Raw genomic sequence first — 17,377 nt, 5'->3', positions numbered from 1 at the left:
GAATGATTTCCAAATGAGCAGATAATCAACCTCGGATGTGAAAACTGAACTGTAGTTTGTGTGTGCTCTGCTAACATTAATGTTATTGCATGATTTCTCAATTCTCGCGCGAAGATGTAGTTGTCCCGCGATCTTGTGATCTCGCGAATCCAGCTGCTTGGGCCAGTGCTCCGCTGCGCTGTGGAACAGACACGCTTCCTGTGGGCGAGGGCTCAGACAGAACACGCCGGAGACGGTTCCTGTGGGATCGAGGAGTTAGTGCTGCTTTCGACACGATAGACCATCATACCCTGTTACAGAGACTAGAACAGCTAATTGTCATTACAAGATCTGCATTAAGTTGCATTTATCAGATCGATCTCAGTTTGTTAATGTTCATGATGTGTCCTCTATGCACACCAAAATTAGTCATGGAGTTCCACAAGGTTCTGTGCTTGGACCGATTCTTTTCACTATATATATGCTTCCTCTTGGTAATATTATGAGGAAACACTCAATAACAACAATAATTTTCATTGTTAGGCAGATGATACTCAATTATACTTATCAATGACGCCAGATGAAACCAACCAGCTATCTAAACTAGAAGCATGACTTAAGGACATAAAGATCTGGATGACTAGAAACTTTATGCTACTTAAGTTATTGTGCTCGGCCCAAAACACCTTAGAGATTCTTTCTCTAATGATATAGCTGCCCTAGATGGCATCAGCCTGGCATCCAGCACTACTGTTAGGAATCTGGGAGTTCTATTTGATCAGGATATGTCCTTCATCTCCCACATAAAACAAATATCAAGGACAGCCTTCTTTCATCTCCGTAACATAGCAAAAATCAGACACGTCTCAAAATGATGCAGAAAAACTAGTCTATGGATCCGTTACTTCTAGACTGGATTATTTTAATTCGTTACTATCAGGCTGCCCTAATAAGTCACTAAAAACTCGGCAGCTGGTACAAAATGCTGCAGCACGTGTGCTGACAAGAACTAGGAAGAGAGAGCACATCTCTCCTGTATTAGCCTCTCTGCACTGGCTTCCTGTAAAATCTAGAATAGAATTTAAAATCCTTCTTCTTACTTACAAAGCTCTTAATGGTCAGGCACCATCATATCTTAAAGAGCTCATAGTGCCATATTACCCCTCTAGAACATTGCGCTCCCAGGATGCAGGCCTGCTTGTGGTACCTAAAGTCTGTGGGAGGTAGAGCCTTCAATTATCAGGCCCCCTCAGGAACAATCTACCAGTCAAGGTCCAGGAGGCAGACACCCTCTCTTCTTTTAAGAGTAGACTTAAAACTTTCCTCTTTGATAAAGCTTATAGTTAGGGCTGGCTCAGGCTTTGACCAGCCCATAGTTATGCTGCTATAGGTTTAGACTGCCGGGGGGATCTGACACACTGAGCTCCTCTCCCTCTGTGTGTGTGTGTGTGTGTGTTTGTGTCTCTCTCTCTCTCTGTCTATCTGTTTCCCTCCCTCTCTCTCCCTCTCTCTGTCTATCCGTCTCTCTCCCTCTCTCTCCATCTCTCTCTCTTTATTATATTAATACAGATCATTAACTCTGTATCTTCTTGTCCCATTAACGTTACTAACCATATATCTTCCCGGGAGTTCTTGTGCTCCCTTGTGTTGAAGGTTCCTGGGGATCGTTGCTGCAGACCACCTGCTGCTGTGGACCTGCTCAGCTGCAACAGCTACTAACATCAGTCTTCCCCATAGTATCATTATTGTTGCTGCTAATGCTAATAGTAAACCTGTTAACTCAAACTGTTACAACTACTATTACTACAGCCTTTATCATTACTGTGCTGTTCTTGCTAATTAATTATTATAAGCCTATTATCATGACTATGCTTCTCTTGCTAATTTATTATTTGCTAATCTTTACAAAGACATGCTTGTAAGGTTAATTGGTGACTCTAAATTGCCCATAGGTGTGGGAGTGAGTGCGAAAGGTTGTCTGTCTCAGTGGCTGCTTCCCAAGTCTCTTATTTGATAGCTCCCCGCCCGAAACCGGAAGTAGTTCGTAAGCCGCCATATTGAGGACCGCCTCAAATCTCTTATCGCTGTTGGAGGAGCGAGGAGAGAGGAGGGAGTTCCGAGGAGCGATAAGCGAGGATACACGAGAACAGCCTCCACAGAAGTCTTTTACTGGCCGACACGCCCCCTTATTAGATATCAGTTAGTGAATGGACGCTGCAGCAGATCGGACTGATGTGAAACTTCACAACATCACCGGAGTTTCATATCGCAGAGAGGAAGAAGCGGACCTTAAATCACACTCTACAGGGCGCCTTGAAACCGACTATAAACAATGTCGGTATAATGAGTTGGTATTTGACAAGCTGTGATCGTTTAGAACGAAATATTGATCATAACTTGTCGTAAAATATATAAAATAGTAGTAGTAGTAAAAAGTGAATAACTGCAGATTTGGTTTGTTTTCTGGGTCAACATCTGAGTAAAAATAAGTTGTCTAAAAATCAAAAGTAGCAAAAACAGATTCATTACTATTAAATTTAATCTAAAGAAATACCTCTGGTCATGATCAGTTAATTCCCTGCTAACTTTTATTACAGATGAATGAATGAATTCAGAGGGAGCAGGAGAGTCTCTCTGTCAGCAGGTAACACTACGTGTGAGCGTGATCATCAGTGAGGTCGGGTTTGATCAGCGTGACGTGATTTCTATTTATCCTGAAACTTTGAGCCTAATAAATCATTTTCATAGTTCATGAACAGACAGTATCTGGGCTTATTAAATAATTAATTCAGATCAGATGATCAGTGATCAAAAATATAAATAATGAATAAATAATATAAAGACACAGTGCTGGTAAGAAATGTCTGTATGGCTCTGCAGCAGGAACACAGAGTGCAGCCTGTTCTTCATGTGCAGGTGTTTGTTACACAGGTAACAGGTTACAGAGAGAAAACACTGTTACTGTGTGTTTTATTAGAATTAATACAGTGCACATGTGTGCAGACACAAACAGCTGTTAAAGCAGACTGACAGCTGATCCAGCGGTGATCAGCTGACGCGATCATCACAAACGGACGTCGCAGCACGTGGCGCTTCATCGGAAAGGACGTCTCATGTCTCTTAAAAAACATTCCCTCGTTTCCTCTCTCCTCTCTTGGTTTCCTCGCGTCTCTCCATGCATCTCTGGTGGGAGGGACTAAGACGCAAGTGAAGGAAACATGGATGCAATTTAAGAGACTTGGGAAGCAGCCATTGTGTCAGCCCTGTGATTGACTGGCGACCAGTCCTTCGCCCAATGACAGCTGGGATAGGCTCCAGCCCCCCGCGACCCTGAACAAGATAAGCGGTATAGATAATGGATGGATGTTCTTGTTTGTCCTTGCCTGATACACTGAACGTTAGCTTAACGCCAGTAACATCACTTGTTGAGTGCTGTCTGTGTTGTTTGAATAAAAATGAACACTATGAAAGATCGTGACTTATTTTGTCAAATAAACAACTGCCTGCCAAACGACTGCCTGTCAAAATCCCACAGCACCTAACAATAGACAGTAAAAGTTGACGTTAGCTAGCGTTAACATTAGCGTTAGCTCAATACAGTCACTGAGCAGCTAAAAATATTAATAATTATAAGCAGCCTGTCTGTTGTGTTGACCTAACGTTAGTAGATGTGTTTTCTAGCTGAAAACAAACCTCATAGCGGATCATAGAAAACAGCTGAGTGCCACACAGCAACAACACAGGGAGAAAGGACAAGTGTATGATCATGCCAAACAAAACCACTGTTGCTGTTTTCCACACAGGAGTATTGTTGCTTCCGCGGAAGTAGAAAGCCCCTCTTTCTTTTCTTAGCCTCATATGTTTGTTTTGCTGACTTTTTTTTTTTCGAGTACCAGTTAGCAGTGAAGGTGACTGACCAGTAAACTGGAAGAGGAAGCAGTTAACCAGCTCTTGTGTCTGTGTCTCAGTTTCCCAGTATGAACTTTACTTCCGCATTTTTCGCCGCTGAGTGCGGTCGGGCTCAAGCTGCCCTTCAGGGAGTGTTTTTTAAGGGTTTGTCAGAAGAGATCAAGGATGAACTAGCAGCTAGGGATGAGACCTCCAATTTGGAGGAGTTGATTGATTTAGCAACTCGCCTAGATAATTGCTTAAGAGAGAGACGCAGGGAAATAGCAGCTAGGCAGAGGGCCAATCTCCCTTCCTCCTCTACAAAGACCCACCTTGTGGTTCCATGCTCCTCGCTACCTCCTCATGTGACCTTCACCAGTGCCCAGTCTAACATGGTGTCAGCTGAGTCTCTTTCCCCCAGCCAGAAGGAACCTATGCAGCTGGGACGAGCAAGACTAACCCCTGTTGAATCACAACTTCAACTGCGCCAAGGGTTGTGCATCTACTGTGGCCCAGCACTACCAAAAGGGCAGGCTCATCAGCTAGCAGGGGGTGCTGGTGAGCCATACCTCTTTATCATCAAACCCCTCAAGTCGCATTCAGGTTCAAGGTATGTTACTCTGGTCACATGACACGTTGCCCATTCAGGTTTTGGTGGATTCAGGGGCTGATGACAACTTTGTGGACATTAATTTAGTGCACCAGGCTAACATTCCCACTAAGAAACTTGCTGAACCTAAAGAGGTATTAGCCATTGATGGTAGACTTTTGGCCAGGGTTACTCACCGGACTGAGCCCATGTCTTTGACTATTTCTGGGAACCACCATGAGAACATTATTTCCTCCCCTCTGTCACCGGTTGTACTTGGTTTGCCCTGGCTAAAAGTTCATAATCCTCAGATAGACTGGTCCACTGCATCCATTGTCAGTTGGAGCAGTTATTGTCATGCTAACTGTCTCAGATCTGCTATACCCACCAGTGTCTCCCTCTCCCACAACCCACCTGAAGAGATCGACCTGACTTCCGTACCCAGTGAGTACAATGACCTAAAACAAGTATTCAGTAGACAGCCAGTATTCTTTGCCCCCGCACAGACCCTATGATTGTGCTGTAGACTTATTACCTGGTACCCCCCTTCCTACCAAGAAACTTTACAACCTCTCCAAGCCTGAAAAAGAGGCCATGGAAAGCTACATTCAAGACTCTCTGTCCGCTGGTCTAATTCGCACTTCCTCCTCTCCAGTGGGGGCTGGGTTTTTCTTTGTTGATAAAAAAGACAAGTCTTTGCGCCCCTGTATTGATTACAGAGACCTTAACGACATAACTGTTAAACAAGTACCTACTCCCACTTATTGGATCCGCTTTTGGTCCCCTCTGTGATGCTATTGTGTTCATTAAGTTAGACTTGAGGAATGCCTACGACTTGGTCAGGATCAGAGAAGGAGATGAGTGGAAGACTTCTTTTAACACTCATCTAGGTCACTTTGAGTACTGTGTCATGCCTTTTGGCAAAATAACAAAATCAGATTAATGATGTTTTAAGAGATATGCTAAATCGCTTTGTTTTTGTATATCTTGATGAACACTTTGTACATGTAAGAACTGTTTTGCAGAGACTTCTTGAGAACAAGCTTTTTGTTAAAGCTGAAAAGTGTGAATTTAATGTATCTACTGTTGTTTTTTGGGGCTTTATCATTGAGAAAGGACAGATCAAGCCCGACCCTGCCAAAATTAGGGCAGTACAGGAGTGGCCAGTACCTACCACTCGCAAACAGCTCCAGAGATTCCTGGGATTTGCCAATTCCTACAGACGATTCATTCGTAACTACAGCAGGATTGCTGCCCCTCTCACTCAGTTAACCTCCACTAAAAGAGCTTTTGTTTGGTCACCTGAGGCAGAGGCCACCTTTTGTAAGCTAAAAGATATGTTTTCTAATGCACCTGTCCTTGTTCACCCTGACCCAGATCTACAGTTTATTGTGAAAGTTGACACCTTAGACTCTGGAGTGGGAGCCATTCTCTCTCAGCGCTCTCCCTCAGACCAGAAGCTCCTCCCCTGTGCCTACTTCTCCCGACGCTTAACACCAGCTGAGAGAAACTATGATGTGGGTAACCGAGAGCTGCTAGTAGTGGTGCTAGCTTTTCAGGAGTTGTGACACTGGTTAGAAGGTGCAGTGCATCCTTTTATTGTGGTGACTGATCACAAGAACTTGACAAACTTACGTTCAGGTGCAGGCTTAATTCTCATCAGACCTGGTGGGCACTGTTTCTGAGCAGGTTTAACTACACCCTAACTTACTGGCCTGGATCCAGGAATGTCAAACCAGATGCCCTTTCTCGTCAGTTTTCCCCCTTGGAGGAGACCCCCTTGGAAACCATTGTTTCCCCTGCCTGCGTGGGTGGAGCTGCCAGGTGGGAGATTGAGCAGGTGGTTCAGGAGGCCCTTCAGGTTCATCCAGCGGCAGAGGGGTGTCCACACTACCGGTTGTTTGTCCCAGCTCCAGTGAGATCTCAAGTGCTCCAGTGGGGGCACTCTTCCAAGGTGGCCTGTCATCCAGGGTGTCACAGAACCCTAGCCCTGCTTCAGCAGAGGTTCTGCTGGCCATCCATGTCTGCTGACACCAGGGAATTTGTCTCAGCCTGCTCCGTCTGTGCCCGCAGCAAGTCCGAGCACCGAGCACCAGCTGGCCTCCTTCACCCTTTACCCATTTCACACCGCCCCTGGTCACACATCACACAGTGGATTTTGTGACAGGACTTCCCCCCTCAGACGGTAACACTACCATATTCACTATTGTTGATCGATTCTCTTAGTGTGTGCATTATGTTTCGCTGCCTAAACTCCCTTCTGCCCTGGAGACTGCCAATCTTCTAGTCCTTCATGTGTTCAGACTTCACTGCATTTCCCAGGACATCTTCTCAGACCGAGGCCCCCAGTTCACCTCTCAGGTTTGGACGGCGTTTTGTTAGGCTCTGGGGGTCTCGGCCAGCCTCTCATCTGGCTATCATCCCCAGACCAATGGCCAGATGGAGCGGGCTAACCAAGACCTTGAGGCATCCCTGCAATGTGTTGCATACCTTTGCCTGCCTCCTGGTCCTCCCACCTGCCTTGGATTGAGTAGCCCACAACTCCCTGGTCAGCTCCGCCACAGGTTTGTCTCCCTTTATGGTCTCCAATGGTTTCCAGCCTCCTCTGTTCTCCAGTCAGGAAATCGGAGTGGCGGTTCCCTCAGTCCAGGCCAATCTCCATCGTGCCCGCCGAGTCTGGAGGGAAGCTCGAGCAGCTCTCACTCAGACAGTCCCCCGGAACCAGCGGTTTGCTGATCGTCAATGAACTCCTTCTCCTGACTACCAGGTTGGCCAAGAAGTGTGGTTGTCGTCAGGTGATCTGCCACTCCAAACGGATTATAAGCGCATCATGAACGCATTATAAACCCCAGTGTCGTCACACTCAAGCTCCCTTCTGCTCTCAAGGTTCACCCCTCATTCCATGTTTCTCTGCTCAAGCCAGTCACTACAAGCTCTCTTTTTTTTCTCTTTTGTGTTTTTTCAGTGTGTGTGCCCTGCTGCCACGTCAGACTTCTGATTCACCTGCCCTCTTGCCTCAGTGGTCAGCCAGCCTCCAGCCACCACCACCTGGCTCATTTTGGTTTTGCCCTTTTTTTTGGCTGCACTAAGAATTAAACACCTTTTAAACTGCTATCCTTGTCGGTCTCCTGCTACTGTGGTCTTAACACTAGACCAACCTTAACAGATTATCCTTGTTTTCTGGCGTCCCCCGTCCCGACTTAATTCTGCTTCTTCATGTTTTTGCTTCTTTGACGAGGATTCATGCTCCGTTGGTTTTTGCTTGTGCTAAATAATACGTATGATCCTCCATTTGTCAAACGTTGTGTTTTCGAACTTCTCACAACACAAAATGGCTAGCCAGCACCAGCAAACACTACTTTTTTCTTCTTCGTCTTCCAACCGGTACACACGCGCAACCAAGTTCAAGCTGCCACTTCAGCGTAAAAACACGCAAGGCCCTCCCTGTAGCCAGTGTACCGTTTGTCCATTCTGGGCTACTGTAGAAATATGGCGGAGCAACATCCAATTTGGGTTTAGTGCTGACTCCACTCTACAGTTTCAGTTGAACTTTTTAATGCTGCTGGTGTCAACATAACTCTATATATGTGCATGTGTGTACAGAATATGAGGTTGTTGTATGCTGAATGCAGGGCAGCACATTTGTGACTACTGTCTAACAAGCAAATGGCTTTTAGACAGGGAAGACAAACTGGTACCTCTCACTGGATTATCCTTTAAGGTAAACACTGTGGCACTTCCACTTCAGCAATGCTTCTTAGGTCTTCTAATGGCACCAGTGACTGAACAAAACATGGGTGTTATGGCAATAAAGGTTAAGTTTTGAGGATATGATTTGGGTTTATAGCTCATATTAATTATGCATGTTGTATTTTATGATTCCCTAAGGGCCACAACATGAGGCACTACCATACATGTCCAGGAAGTGGTAGCAATTAATTCAGAAAATCAATCCCAGTGACTAAAATCTTTCTGAGATAAAAAATCAATTACAGTTTATCCTAAATTCATCACTTTCCTGGGTGCTGCATTCAGGGACACTTCAATACTCAGGAATAAAGAGAACTCTGTACTACTTTCTTACAATAACATCTTTGCTGACAGCTTGAAAGCTCAGTTGTTGGGATGCATTAAATTTAACCAACAGTACAATCATGGGAACCAAAGGTTGCCAAACAGGTAGGAAATCTAAAAGAGCTGATTCAAGAAGTTCTTCAACCGATGTTCATAGTGAATATACAAATAGAGAGGGCGCACCGATCACTCACAGCCAAACCAAAAAACCCAGCGGCAGCTCTCAGGTCCTTGATTGTTAAGTTTGTAGACTACTCTGTGAAAGACGCGATCTTAGGACAAGCATGGAGTCAAAGACAGATCCTCTACAAAGCAGAGCCAATATTTTTTTACCAAGACTACTCCCCGGAGTTACAAAAGAAGAGGGCTCAAGCGCGGGACGCAATGAAACAACTGAAGCTGAAAAACATCTGAGCCAAATGCATCTATCCGGCAAACCTAAAAATATTTATGGACTCTGGCAAAAAGACCTACCCAACCCTCACTGATGCTCTCAGGTGCTTCAGGAGCTCGACATCCAGGTTCAGTTGGACGCGCCGGAGCAGATGGAGAGGGAGCTGTCCCGCTGCAGATGGACTGATGCCGGGGGGAGACGAGGGAGAGACCCAGCGGATTTCAAAGCATTTTTCAACGGAGCCAAGTGACCTCAGTACAAGCCCAGTTTTATTTTGTGGAGTTAAAAACAATCAACGTCAAAAATCCTCCTGCTTTCCCAAAGTCAACCAAGTGGCAACATTTTGCCATCTTTGGGGGACTTGATTGTCTTAAAGAAACATTGTAATGTCTCTGGTTTTAAAAGTGAAGCCAATGCAGAAATGCTGTAAACCTGCATTTCTTTCTAAAGACCAGTAGGTAGGGACTCCCCTGTTTGGAAAGAGAAGTCCAAGTTTATAGAAACAGATTAGAAAATGAGCCTACTTCTCACTTGACTTATTACCTCATTAAACATTTTCCTAATTTGCTTATTGTCTCAACAGTTGCTCTCAATTGTTTCTTAATACAGCAACAAGAACATGATCAAAAAATTCAAATAAACGGGAGCCATATGGTTAAGATGGTGAATTTTGGTGATTTTTCCCCACAAATGGTAATGGTCTCAAAAATTCCAAATTGGTCTGACTCCATATAACCTTAGATCAAATAGGTACCAAATTCACTCTGCCTTTGAATTACTTTTAACAATGACTAATTGGTTATCAATTAAATATGTACACACAATGTTATCTGCTGGATAAGTGACAACAACAGTATTTAAACAAGGACATGCACACAATGACTGTTATGGTCTGCTGCATCTGTATTCTCTGTGTCAATGTAAACTGTACAGCCTGTTGACATTTCAAATGACTCACCCTGACACCATAATTACATGCCATGCAAGCGAGTTCTGAGTTTCAATTATTCCATTCTTTAACATTGAGGACAAAAGGACACACATCTTATTCATTTATGTAACATCATCTCTACTGCGACAGAAGGTAGGTTTTCTCCTGTTGGAGTCTTATTTTGATATTGAAGCAGGTTTTATAGTTGACTTGAGTTCTGTGTTTTCAACATTAGTCCAGAGTTTTATTTAAATTTGCTTTAATTGACTCTTTCTTAGCAGTCTGTTGAACAATCAAAATTAGGAAGGAGGAATTACAAAATGCTGCAGAGATTTACCATCGGGTTAAGATGCCAGACAGTTTCTCAACATCATTGAATCAAAGGCAAGAAATGAAAACCTTAAGATGTATACGTGTGTTTGGACCTGAGTTTGTCAGGGCTGGAGCGAGGGGGATGGTCCACAAACAATTGCGGATGCTGATATTTTTTCAGACTGTTAAAAATGAGATAAAATAGATCACCAAATATAATTTTGGCAGTAATAATAAGCCTAGTCAGTCTGTCCAAGTAAAATTTGATGTCATGGAAACACCTGAGCTAAAGTGTCAGCTCTTTAAAGGTATTTCACCTGCTAAGCAAACAAGCTCTATGGCTACATGCAACAAGAAGCAGTATTATTGATTATTTAATTATGCATAACAATTTATTAGATTACCTAATATCAGTCTTTTCAAATAAGGATGAGCATCATGACTCACTAAATTGTCAAATTTGCCAATGACACCTGAAATATAATTTATATTTAGAAATCAAAGTCGGGATAGAGTGGAGGCTACAACGACTCACGTTAACTTTTTATTTTCAAAAATAATCATTAAATATTAAGTGATTTGGTATACACGACCAGTCAAACATTTGGACACACTTTCCCATTCACTTGTATGAGAAAATGTGTACAAACCTTTGACTGGTAGTGTAAATGAAAGTGGATTTTAATTTGGATGGCATTAATTGATTGTTTGACCATTACTGATCTTGTACAAAATGATCCCTTGCTTGTTACTGTTACGGTTACTGACCGTGAAAAAAACAGAATAGACGGAAGGGTATTGCAAAAATAAGTAAAGTAAAGTAAAGTAGCAGGCACTGCCTTAAATGACCTCCCAAATCTGCACAAGGTCTGGTCTCAAGATAAGGCCAAGTCAACTCTGGCTGATCCTCGTCTCCCCCTACATGGAGAGTTCTCATTGCTTCCGTCTCGCCGCAGATACACTTTACCAAGAAGAAGGACAAACAGACACAAAAACACGTTTGTCCCCGCTATGATTAGCCGTTTTAACAATGTGTGTAATATATGTAATGTGTTTATTATTATTTATCTGTTTTTTTGAATGGTATTTTCCACTCTTGTTCTGTTTGCTGTTTGTACTGCTGGCTGTGAAACAAATTGCCCTTTGGGGATAATAAAGTAACCTATAATCTTAAATGTCAAAACAATGGTGAACTGTTGTCGTGTGTTCCGGTTTGAAGATGAGATGATCTCACATGATAAAACCTTAATGACTAGTTTACTGTTACAACATAAAATGTTTGTGAAGCAAGCCTAAATAAATATTTGAATGGAATCTGGATCCTGTATCCGTGGTGTTAATATTGGCAGCTGTGGATGAGAAGTGAGCCTGAACGATGGGGAGAGACAGGAAGAAGGATCTGTCATGATGTCTGGTGTGTCATGAGTTATTCTAGTTTTGTGGAGTTTTAGATTCTGTTTTGCTCTGTCGATTTGTCTCCTGTTCTTGTTTTTAAGTTTTGCATTTATTTGAATCTGTGTTCTTGTCATTTAGTCTTGTTTAGTTAGGTTTTTCGTTTGTGTTCCATTGGTTTGATCATTTCCTGTTTTACTTTGTCACCTTTGCTGTGTCCGAAATCACACACTTATTCACTTCTCCCTACTCCCTACATAGTGGATTGATTGTAGTGGACTTGAGTGGACTAAAGTGAACTTGTTGGCACAATAAAAAACCCAATTTCGAACACTACTTGCTGTCTCGCCAGACGCCAATGATGGAATCATTGCTGTTGCACACATAAAACGGATCAAAAATAAATAACGACATGAATTTCAGTAACTAATAACTAATATACTGAGCATATTTCCACAAAATAGAACAAGGTATCATACATATAAAATACTATATTGTTAATAAAAAACTAAACTAGCTTTTCATGGCACAATATATTTATTTATATCCAACTCTAAAAACACAGCTCTACAACATGTAAGAACAAGTTATGAATATGTTAAAAACAAGACACACATTTATCAATATAACTATTAATGAAAATAGACCACATTTTTTTCAAGTAAATTGTACCTATGATAAATGACACATCACAATAAGAAACCCATTCAGAAGAATCTGACACATCTGATCCAGCTGCAGCAAAGTGCAGAATAAAATAAACTGACTATTAAAATTTCTCCAGAGCCAAATAGAAACATTTAGCATTTTAACGCACATTTAACGCTAGCAGCGCCGCCAATGACAATTACTATACATAGCAAAGCTAAAGGCTAACGTTAGCCGTCTGGAGCTAACGTTAGCCATCTGGATCGCTCGCCGTGATTAGTATTGTAGTGGCGTAATACATAAAATTCACAACTTATAATGCGGATAAGAAACCGGTAAAACACATTTCATGATAAAAAATTAAAGTTAATTAGAATATAGGAGAATTACTTACATCAGGGGTCATCAACTAGATTTGTCCAAGGGCCAGATTTCTTCTAAGCAGACACTGTGGGGGCCAGACTCTCAAAAAAATGGCCCACATGTCCTGGAAGTTTTCAATGTTTCAATGGGTGAAATTAAGGTCAAATATTATTTGCGTTTATTTAGTTTAAAGACAATTGATAGGCAGGCTATATCAAGGGCGTAGAATTGGATATGGAAATTTGTCAATTGCCCCTACTATAACTTTCTCCAAAAATTAATATATGATACACCTAATGTTGCATTTTCAACCTGCAGAGGAGTCAGCGATCACTCTGTGTTTGTCACTGTAAACAAGGACTCCCATTTACAGTTCACAGGAGCCGAGTGCACCAGCTGGGTGTAAAAAACACGTTTCATCTCTTATGTCCGACATAGTTATGATCGACTTCTTGATTGGAATTCATAAGGTGTGCAGCAAGTCTAACTGACACCGATCGTAGCTGCGCCCGGTCTCATGATGCGCGTCCACATGAACACACTTATAGAATAATATATATATACTCCTGCTCCCTGGGTCCAGTCAGCTTCCCGGCCGACTACAGCTCCCTGGCTCCAGACGGCTGGCCACCATCCTGAGAGGCCTTGCTTGCCTGCCTGCCCGTCAGGCCGCCCCCCAGATCAGCTCTGGCCATCTGCCCTGCCTCCAGGCCGCCTGCCTGAAGGCTCTTGGTCAGCCTCTGCCCCACCTACAGGTCATCCGCTTGAAGGCTTGGACTCTGCCCCTCAGCAGCCCCTGGCTGTACACTGAACACTGAAACTCGGAACTCTTGATCCTGAGTTTTATTTTATTTTCATCAGCACTACATTCAACCACACACAAACTGAAGTTATCTATTATCTGGAGAGGCTCAGGGGTTCCTCCACTGTAGACATAAGAATGGTCAGCTGTGTGTACTTTCATTCTTGTTCTTCTCCGTTGTCTTAGTTTGTTACTTGGTCTTGTGCTCAGTTTTTATCTGCTTGCTAACACAATTTTAAAGCTCCATGTATAAACTTACTTTCAGCTACTTCTGCTTTCAGCTAAACAATTGTTAATCAAAGACCAGATTTATCAGAGTCTCTGGTTATTTAAGGATAATTTTGATGTGGTCTCATTGTTCAGAACGTATGTATTATAACTGTAAAGGTGTATTCAGACCAAAACATAGCAATTCTTTCCAAAAAGAAGTCATTTTCATCTAAAGATGCAAAAAGAAGCGTATTTCATTGGGGGATTTTTTTGTTCTCTCCTGAAAAAATTGCGTGATGCTGTAAATGGTAAATGGTAAATGGACTGTGCTTATATAGCGCTTTTCTAGTCTTTGCGACCACTCAAAGCTGCTTTTACACTACATGTCACATTAACCCATTCACACACTGATGGCAGAGGCTGCTACATAAAGTGCCCAACTGTCAATCCGATATCACATTCATGAAGGCTGAAGGCTATCAGCATTGTGATTCTCCTGAAGTCCTGACTGTAAGAGAAAGATTTAATCTGAACTACATTTAAAAACAAACATTTTAAAAGTTGTTTGCCCACCTAGGAAGGAATTTTAGCTTTTACCTTGCATTATATGAATTCACATTTCTTATTTAACCTATGCATTTCTTGATCATTCTCCCTCCCTCTCTCTCTGGCTCTTTCTTTCTCCTCCTCACTTCAGCTCTCACATTCACCCTCAGTCCTCTCTTCTCTGCAGCATAAAAAGGAGCAACATCCACATCAGGCTGCTGCAGCTGACAGTGATCCAGAGCCATCATGCCGCGCTGTAATATGAACCTCAGGACCGTAATTTTGCTGGTGATCCTGCAGGGGGCAGCAGTGCTGCTGTTCTGTGGCTGGTACATGGAGCTCAGTCCTTCCTGCTTTACGCCCTCCAACGGCAAAGTTCACGTTCTGCTGCTGTCATCGTGGCGATCAGGGTCTTCCTTCCTGGGTCAGGTGTTCAATCAGCACCCGTCTGTGTTCTACCTCATGGAGCCCGCTTGGCATGTGTGGACCAGTCTGCAGAAACCAAGTGCACAGGTGCTTCGGATGGCTGTGAGGGATTTATTACGGAGTGTGTTCCAGTGTGACTTCTCAACGATGGAGGCCTACCTGCCGCAGAAGCCCAGGGTGTCCAGCTTGTTTATGTGGGCTGCGAGTCGAGCCCTGTGCTCACCACCAGCCTGTCCTCTCACGCCTCGTGGCAACTTCAGCGACCCCTCTCGTTGCCTTCAGGCTTGTAATGCTCCGGGCCTGCAGGGGGTGCAGGAAGCCTGCAGCACTTACAGCCACGTGGTGTTGAAGGTAGTTCGAGTTTTTGAGCTGGAGTCCCTTTATCCACTCTTCCAGGACCCAAGCCTGGATTTCCGTATCATCCACCTGGTCCGAGACCCCCGGGCTATTCTGCTCTCTAGACAGAAAACAATGGGAGCCTTAGGGAGAGATAACACCATTGTTTTGGAGCAAAGAAGCATACCAGCAGCCGAAGTGCAGTTTCAAGTCCTGCAGGAGGTCTGCCGCGGCCATGTGCGCATCAACGAGAGGGCCATCCTGAAGCCCCCTCCTTTCCTAAAAGGCCGCTACAAAATGGTCCGCTATGAGGACCTTGCCCACAACCCGCTTGAGGAGATCAATGAAATGTATGAGTTTGTAGGTCTGGAGATGACCACACAGTTGAAGGAATGGATCTACATGTTGACCAATGGAAAACGTGAAGACAACCATCCCTTTAAAGTTTCGCCTCGAAATGCTACTGATGTCTCCCAGGCTTGGCGTAGCATGCTGTCGCATGACAAGGTCAAACAAGTCCAGGAAGTGTGTGAGAGGGCCATGTCACTGCTCGGGTACAGGATGGTTCACAGTGAAGAAGAACAGAAGAGCCTGGACATAAACCTTCTCATGCCCACTAACAGAATATGAAGGAACATTTAAAAAATGAATCACTTTTATTTTTTCTTCATAGCATTTATTGGCTGTACAAGCCTTTAATGAGTTTGACTCAAGAACACTGACATTATGTCCAAGGTTTAAGCATTGATTTTTGACACAATTCTCACAATTATTTCCTTTTATGCAGTTTATCCCCAAACCAAACTCATATATCAGCCCACATGGGCCTAACTTTTTCACCTGTAAGAAACAGTATTTATGTGATGTTTGAGATTTATTTAAGTGCAACTGCTGGACATTAAAACATTTTCCAGACTACTGACTACTTGAACTAAAAATTTACCCAGGTGAACTATTTCAGTCAGCTAGTGAGCTAAAATTAACAACTCGGATTGACTGGGTTCTTCTGACGGGCACAAGTTTTGGTGGAGGTGATAGATCAGAGAGTAGTCAGAGATAATTTGTATTCATCCAACACAAGAATTGCTGCAGATGTGTCAGTCTGAGAAAACCAGTGCTGATAATTCAATTCATTTGATGCTCATTGTTTAAAGCTGAGCACCATGCTAGTGTCCTTTGAAGGCCTTTTCTTTCCCATCAGAGGATGTGTGTTAATGTTATGGATCTACATCTACATGTGTGTATGTGTGGGGGTGTCAGGAAGCACATTTACACTGTTGGCCAAAAAATGCAAAGACTCAATTAAAACCTTGCATTCTCTCTGAATTCTGTGTAGAAACTAAACTTCAAAATTTAAAGTTTAAAGGTTTAAATTCATTCTTAAACTATTTGACGCTTGAACCAAGAGGCCTGGAAAGTCAAATGAGAAAATGTTGGTGATCCTTTTTCTGTGCGGTCTGAATTATTCTCTGCTGTGCTTGTACCGTCAACACAGGTCCAAAAGGAAAAGATAAATGTTTTTTTTCATCTGTGAAATAACAGAAAAAAAATTAAGGCATCAGAAACTTTTTTTAAAATATAATTTGTTTGTTTAAATTTTGGCCACAAGAGGCTGAAGTGCACCCTGCCCAATTTTCAACAGGGACTCCAACAGGACTTAACATATTCAGCCGGTGGAAAGCAATCCAAAGATGTATTTATTTGCAGTAGATCTCTATAAACAGACATGTCCATGCATGTTTAGCTAACAATCTGTTCCACATCCAGTATTTCAACTTGAGCAACAAATCGGCTTGATGAAAGCAAATCAGCATTTAGATTTCCTCAAATGCATCAGAAATAATTGATCGGAACTCCATTCAACAAACAAGCATCTTAAAAGTTCTTTTCCTCTCCTCTTGAGGACAGACCTGACAATGATGTTGTAATTTTGACAAACTTAAGACCCATTCATTGGAAGCACATCACAGCACATCTTTTTCGGGTTCGTACCGCTGAATGGTAAATGAACTGTACTTATAGCCCCCTTTAGTCTTGCAACCACTCAAAGCTGATTTTACACTGCATGTTGGAAGGAAATCTTTATTTATTTATTTATTTATTTTATTATACCTTGTTTGATCATATGTTTAAATTTCTTTAGTGTTATAGAGTCAATAATCACGGTATGATCAGCTAAGGTTAATTTAATGATGCAGGCATATGATTATTTTAGACATAGTGGTTCTCTCCAGGGTCTTGTGCATGATTTACTGTTGCTCCTTCTGTCTTAGAGAGATAGTTGGTGGCCTTGTCTGGGGTGAAGAGCTCCAGGACAATGGGTAAACTCTAGATAGTCAGCTGCCTCAACTAAAGTCATAACAATACACATTGCGTTGTCTCTGTGAGAAGGAGTTCTTTCTGTAATGTATAACATACACTACCAGTCAAAAGTTTGGACACATTTTCTCATACAAGTGAAAGGGAAAGTGTGTCCAAACTTTTGAC

The 17,377-nt window shown here is 42.7% G+C and overlaps 1 protein-coding gene across 1 annotated transcript; it reads left to right on the top strand.

The window, feature by feature from the left end:
• Positions 1-14,374: 14,374 nt before the first annotated feature.
• On the top strand, positions 14,375-15,520 carry LOC138612730 (carbohydrate sulfotransferase 6-like). Its single transcript, XM_069686135.1, has one exon. It carries the CDS (start codon positions 14,375-14,377, stop codon positions 15,518-15,520), a length of 1,146 nt encoding a protein of 381 aa, XP_069542236.1.
• Positions 15,521-17,377: the final 1,857 nt, after the last annotated feature.

The sequence above is a fragment of the Semicossyphus pulcher genome, unplaced genomic scaffold (genome assembly GCF_022749685.1).
Source record: "Semicossyphus pulcher isolate SPU_LCO1_2020_fin unplaced genomic scaffold, fSemPul1.0.p SCAF_8, whole genome shotgun sequence".
Taxonomy (NCBI): domain Eukaryota; kingdom Metazoa; phylum Chordata; class Actinopteri; order Labriformes; family Labridae; genus Semicossyphus; species Semicossyphus pulcher.
This window is presented reverse-complemented; position numbering and strand designations above follow the sequence as displayed.

What these genes read in the sequence shown, in the direction of transcription:
- LOC138612730 (XM_069686135.1), top strand. Translation starts at nt 14,375, where the DNA reads ATGCCGCGCTGTAATATGAACCTCAGGACCGTAATTTTGCTGGTGATC.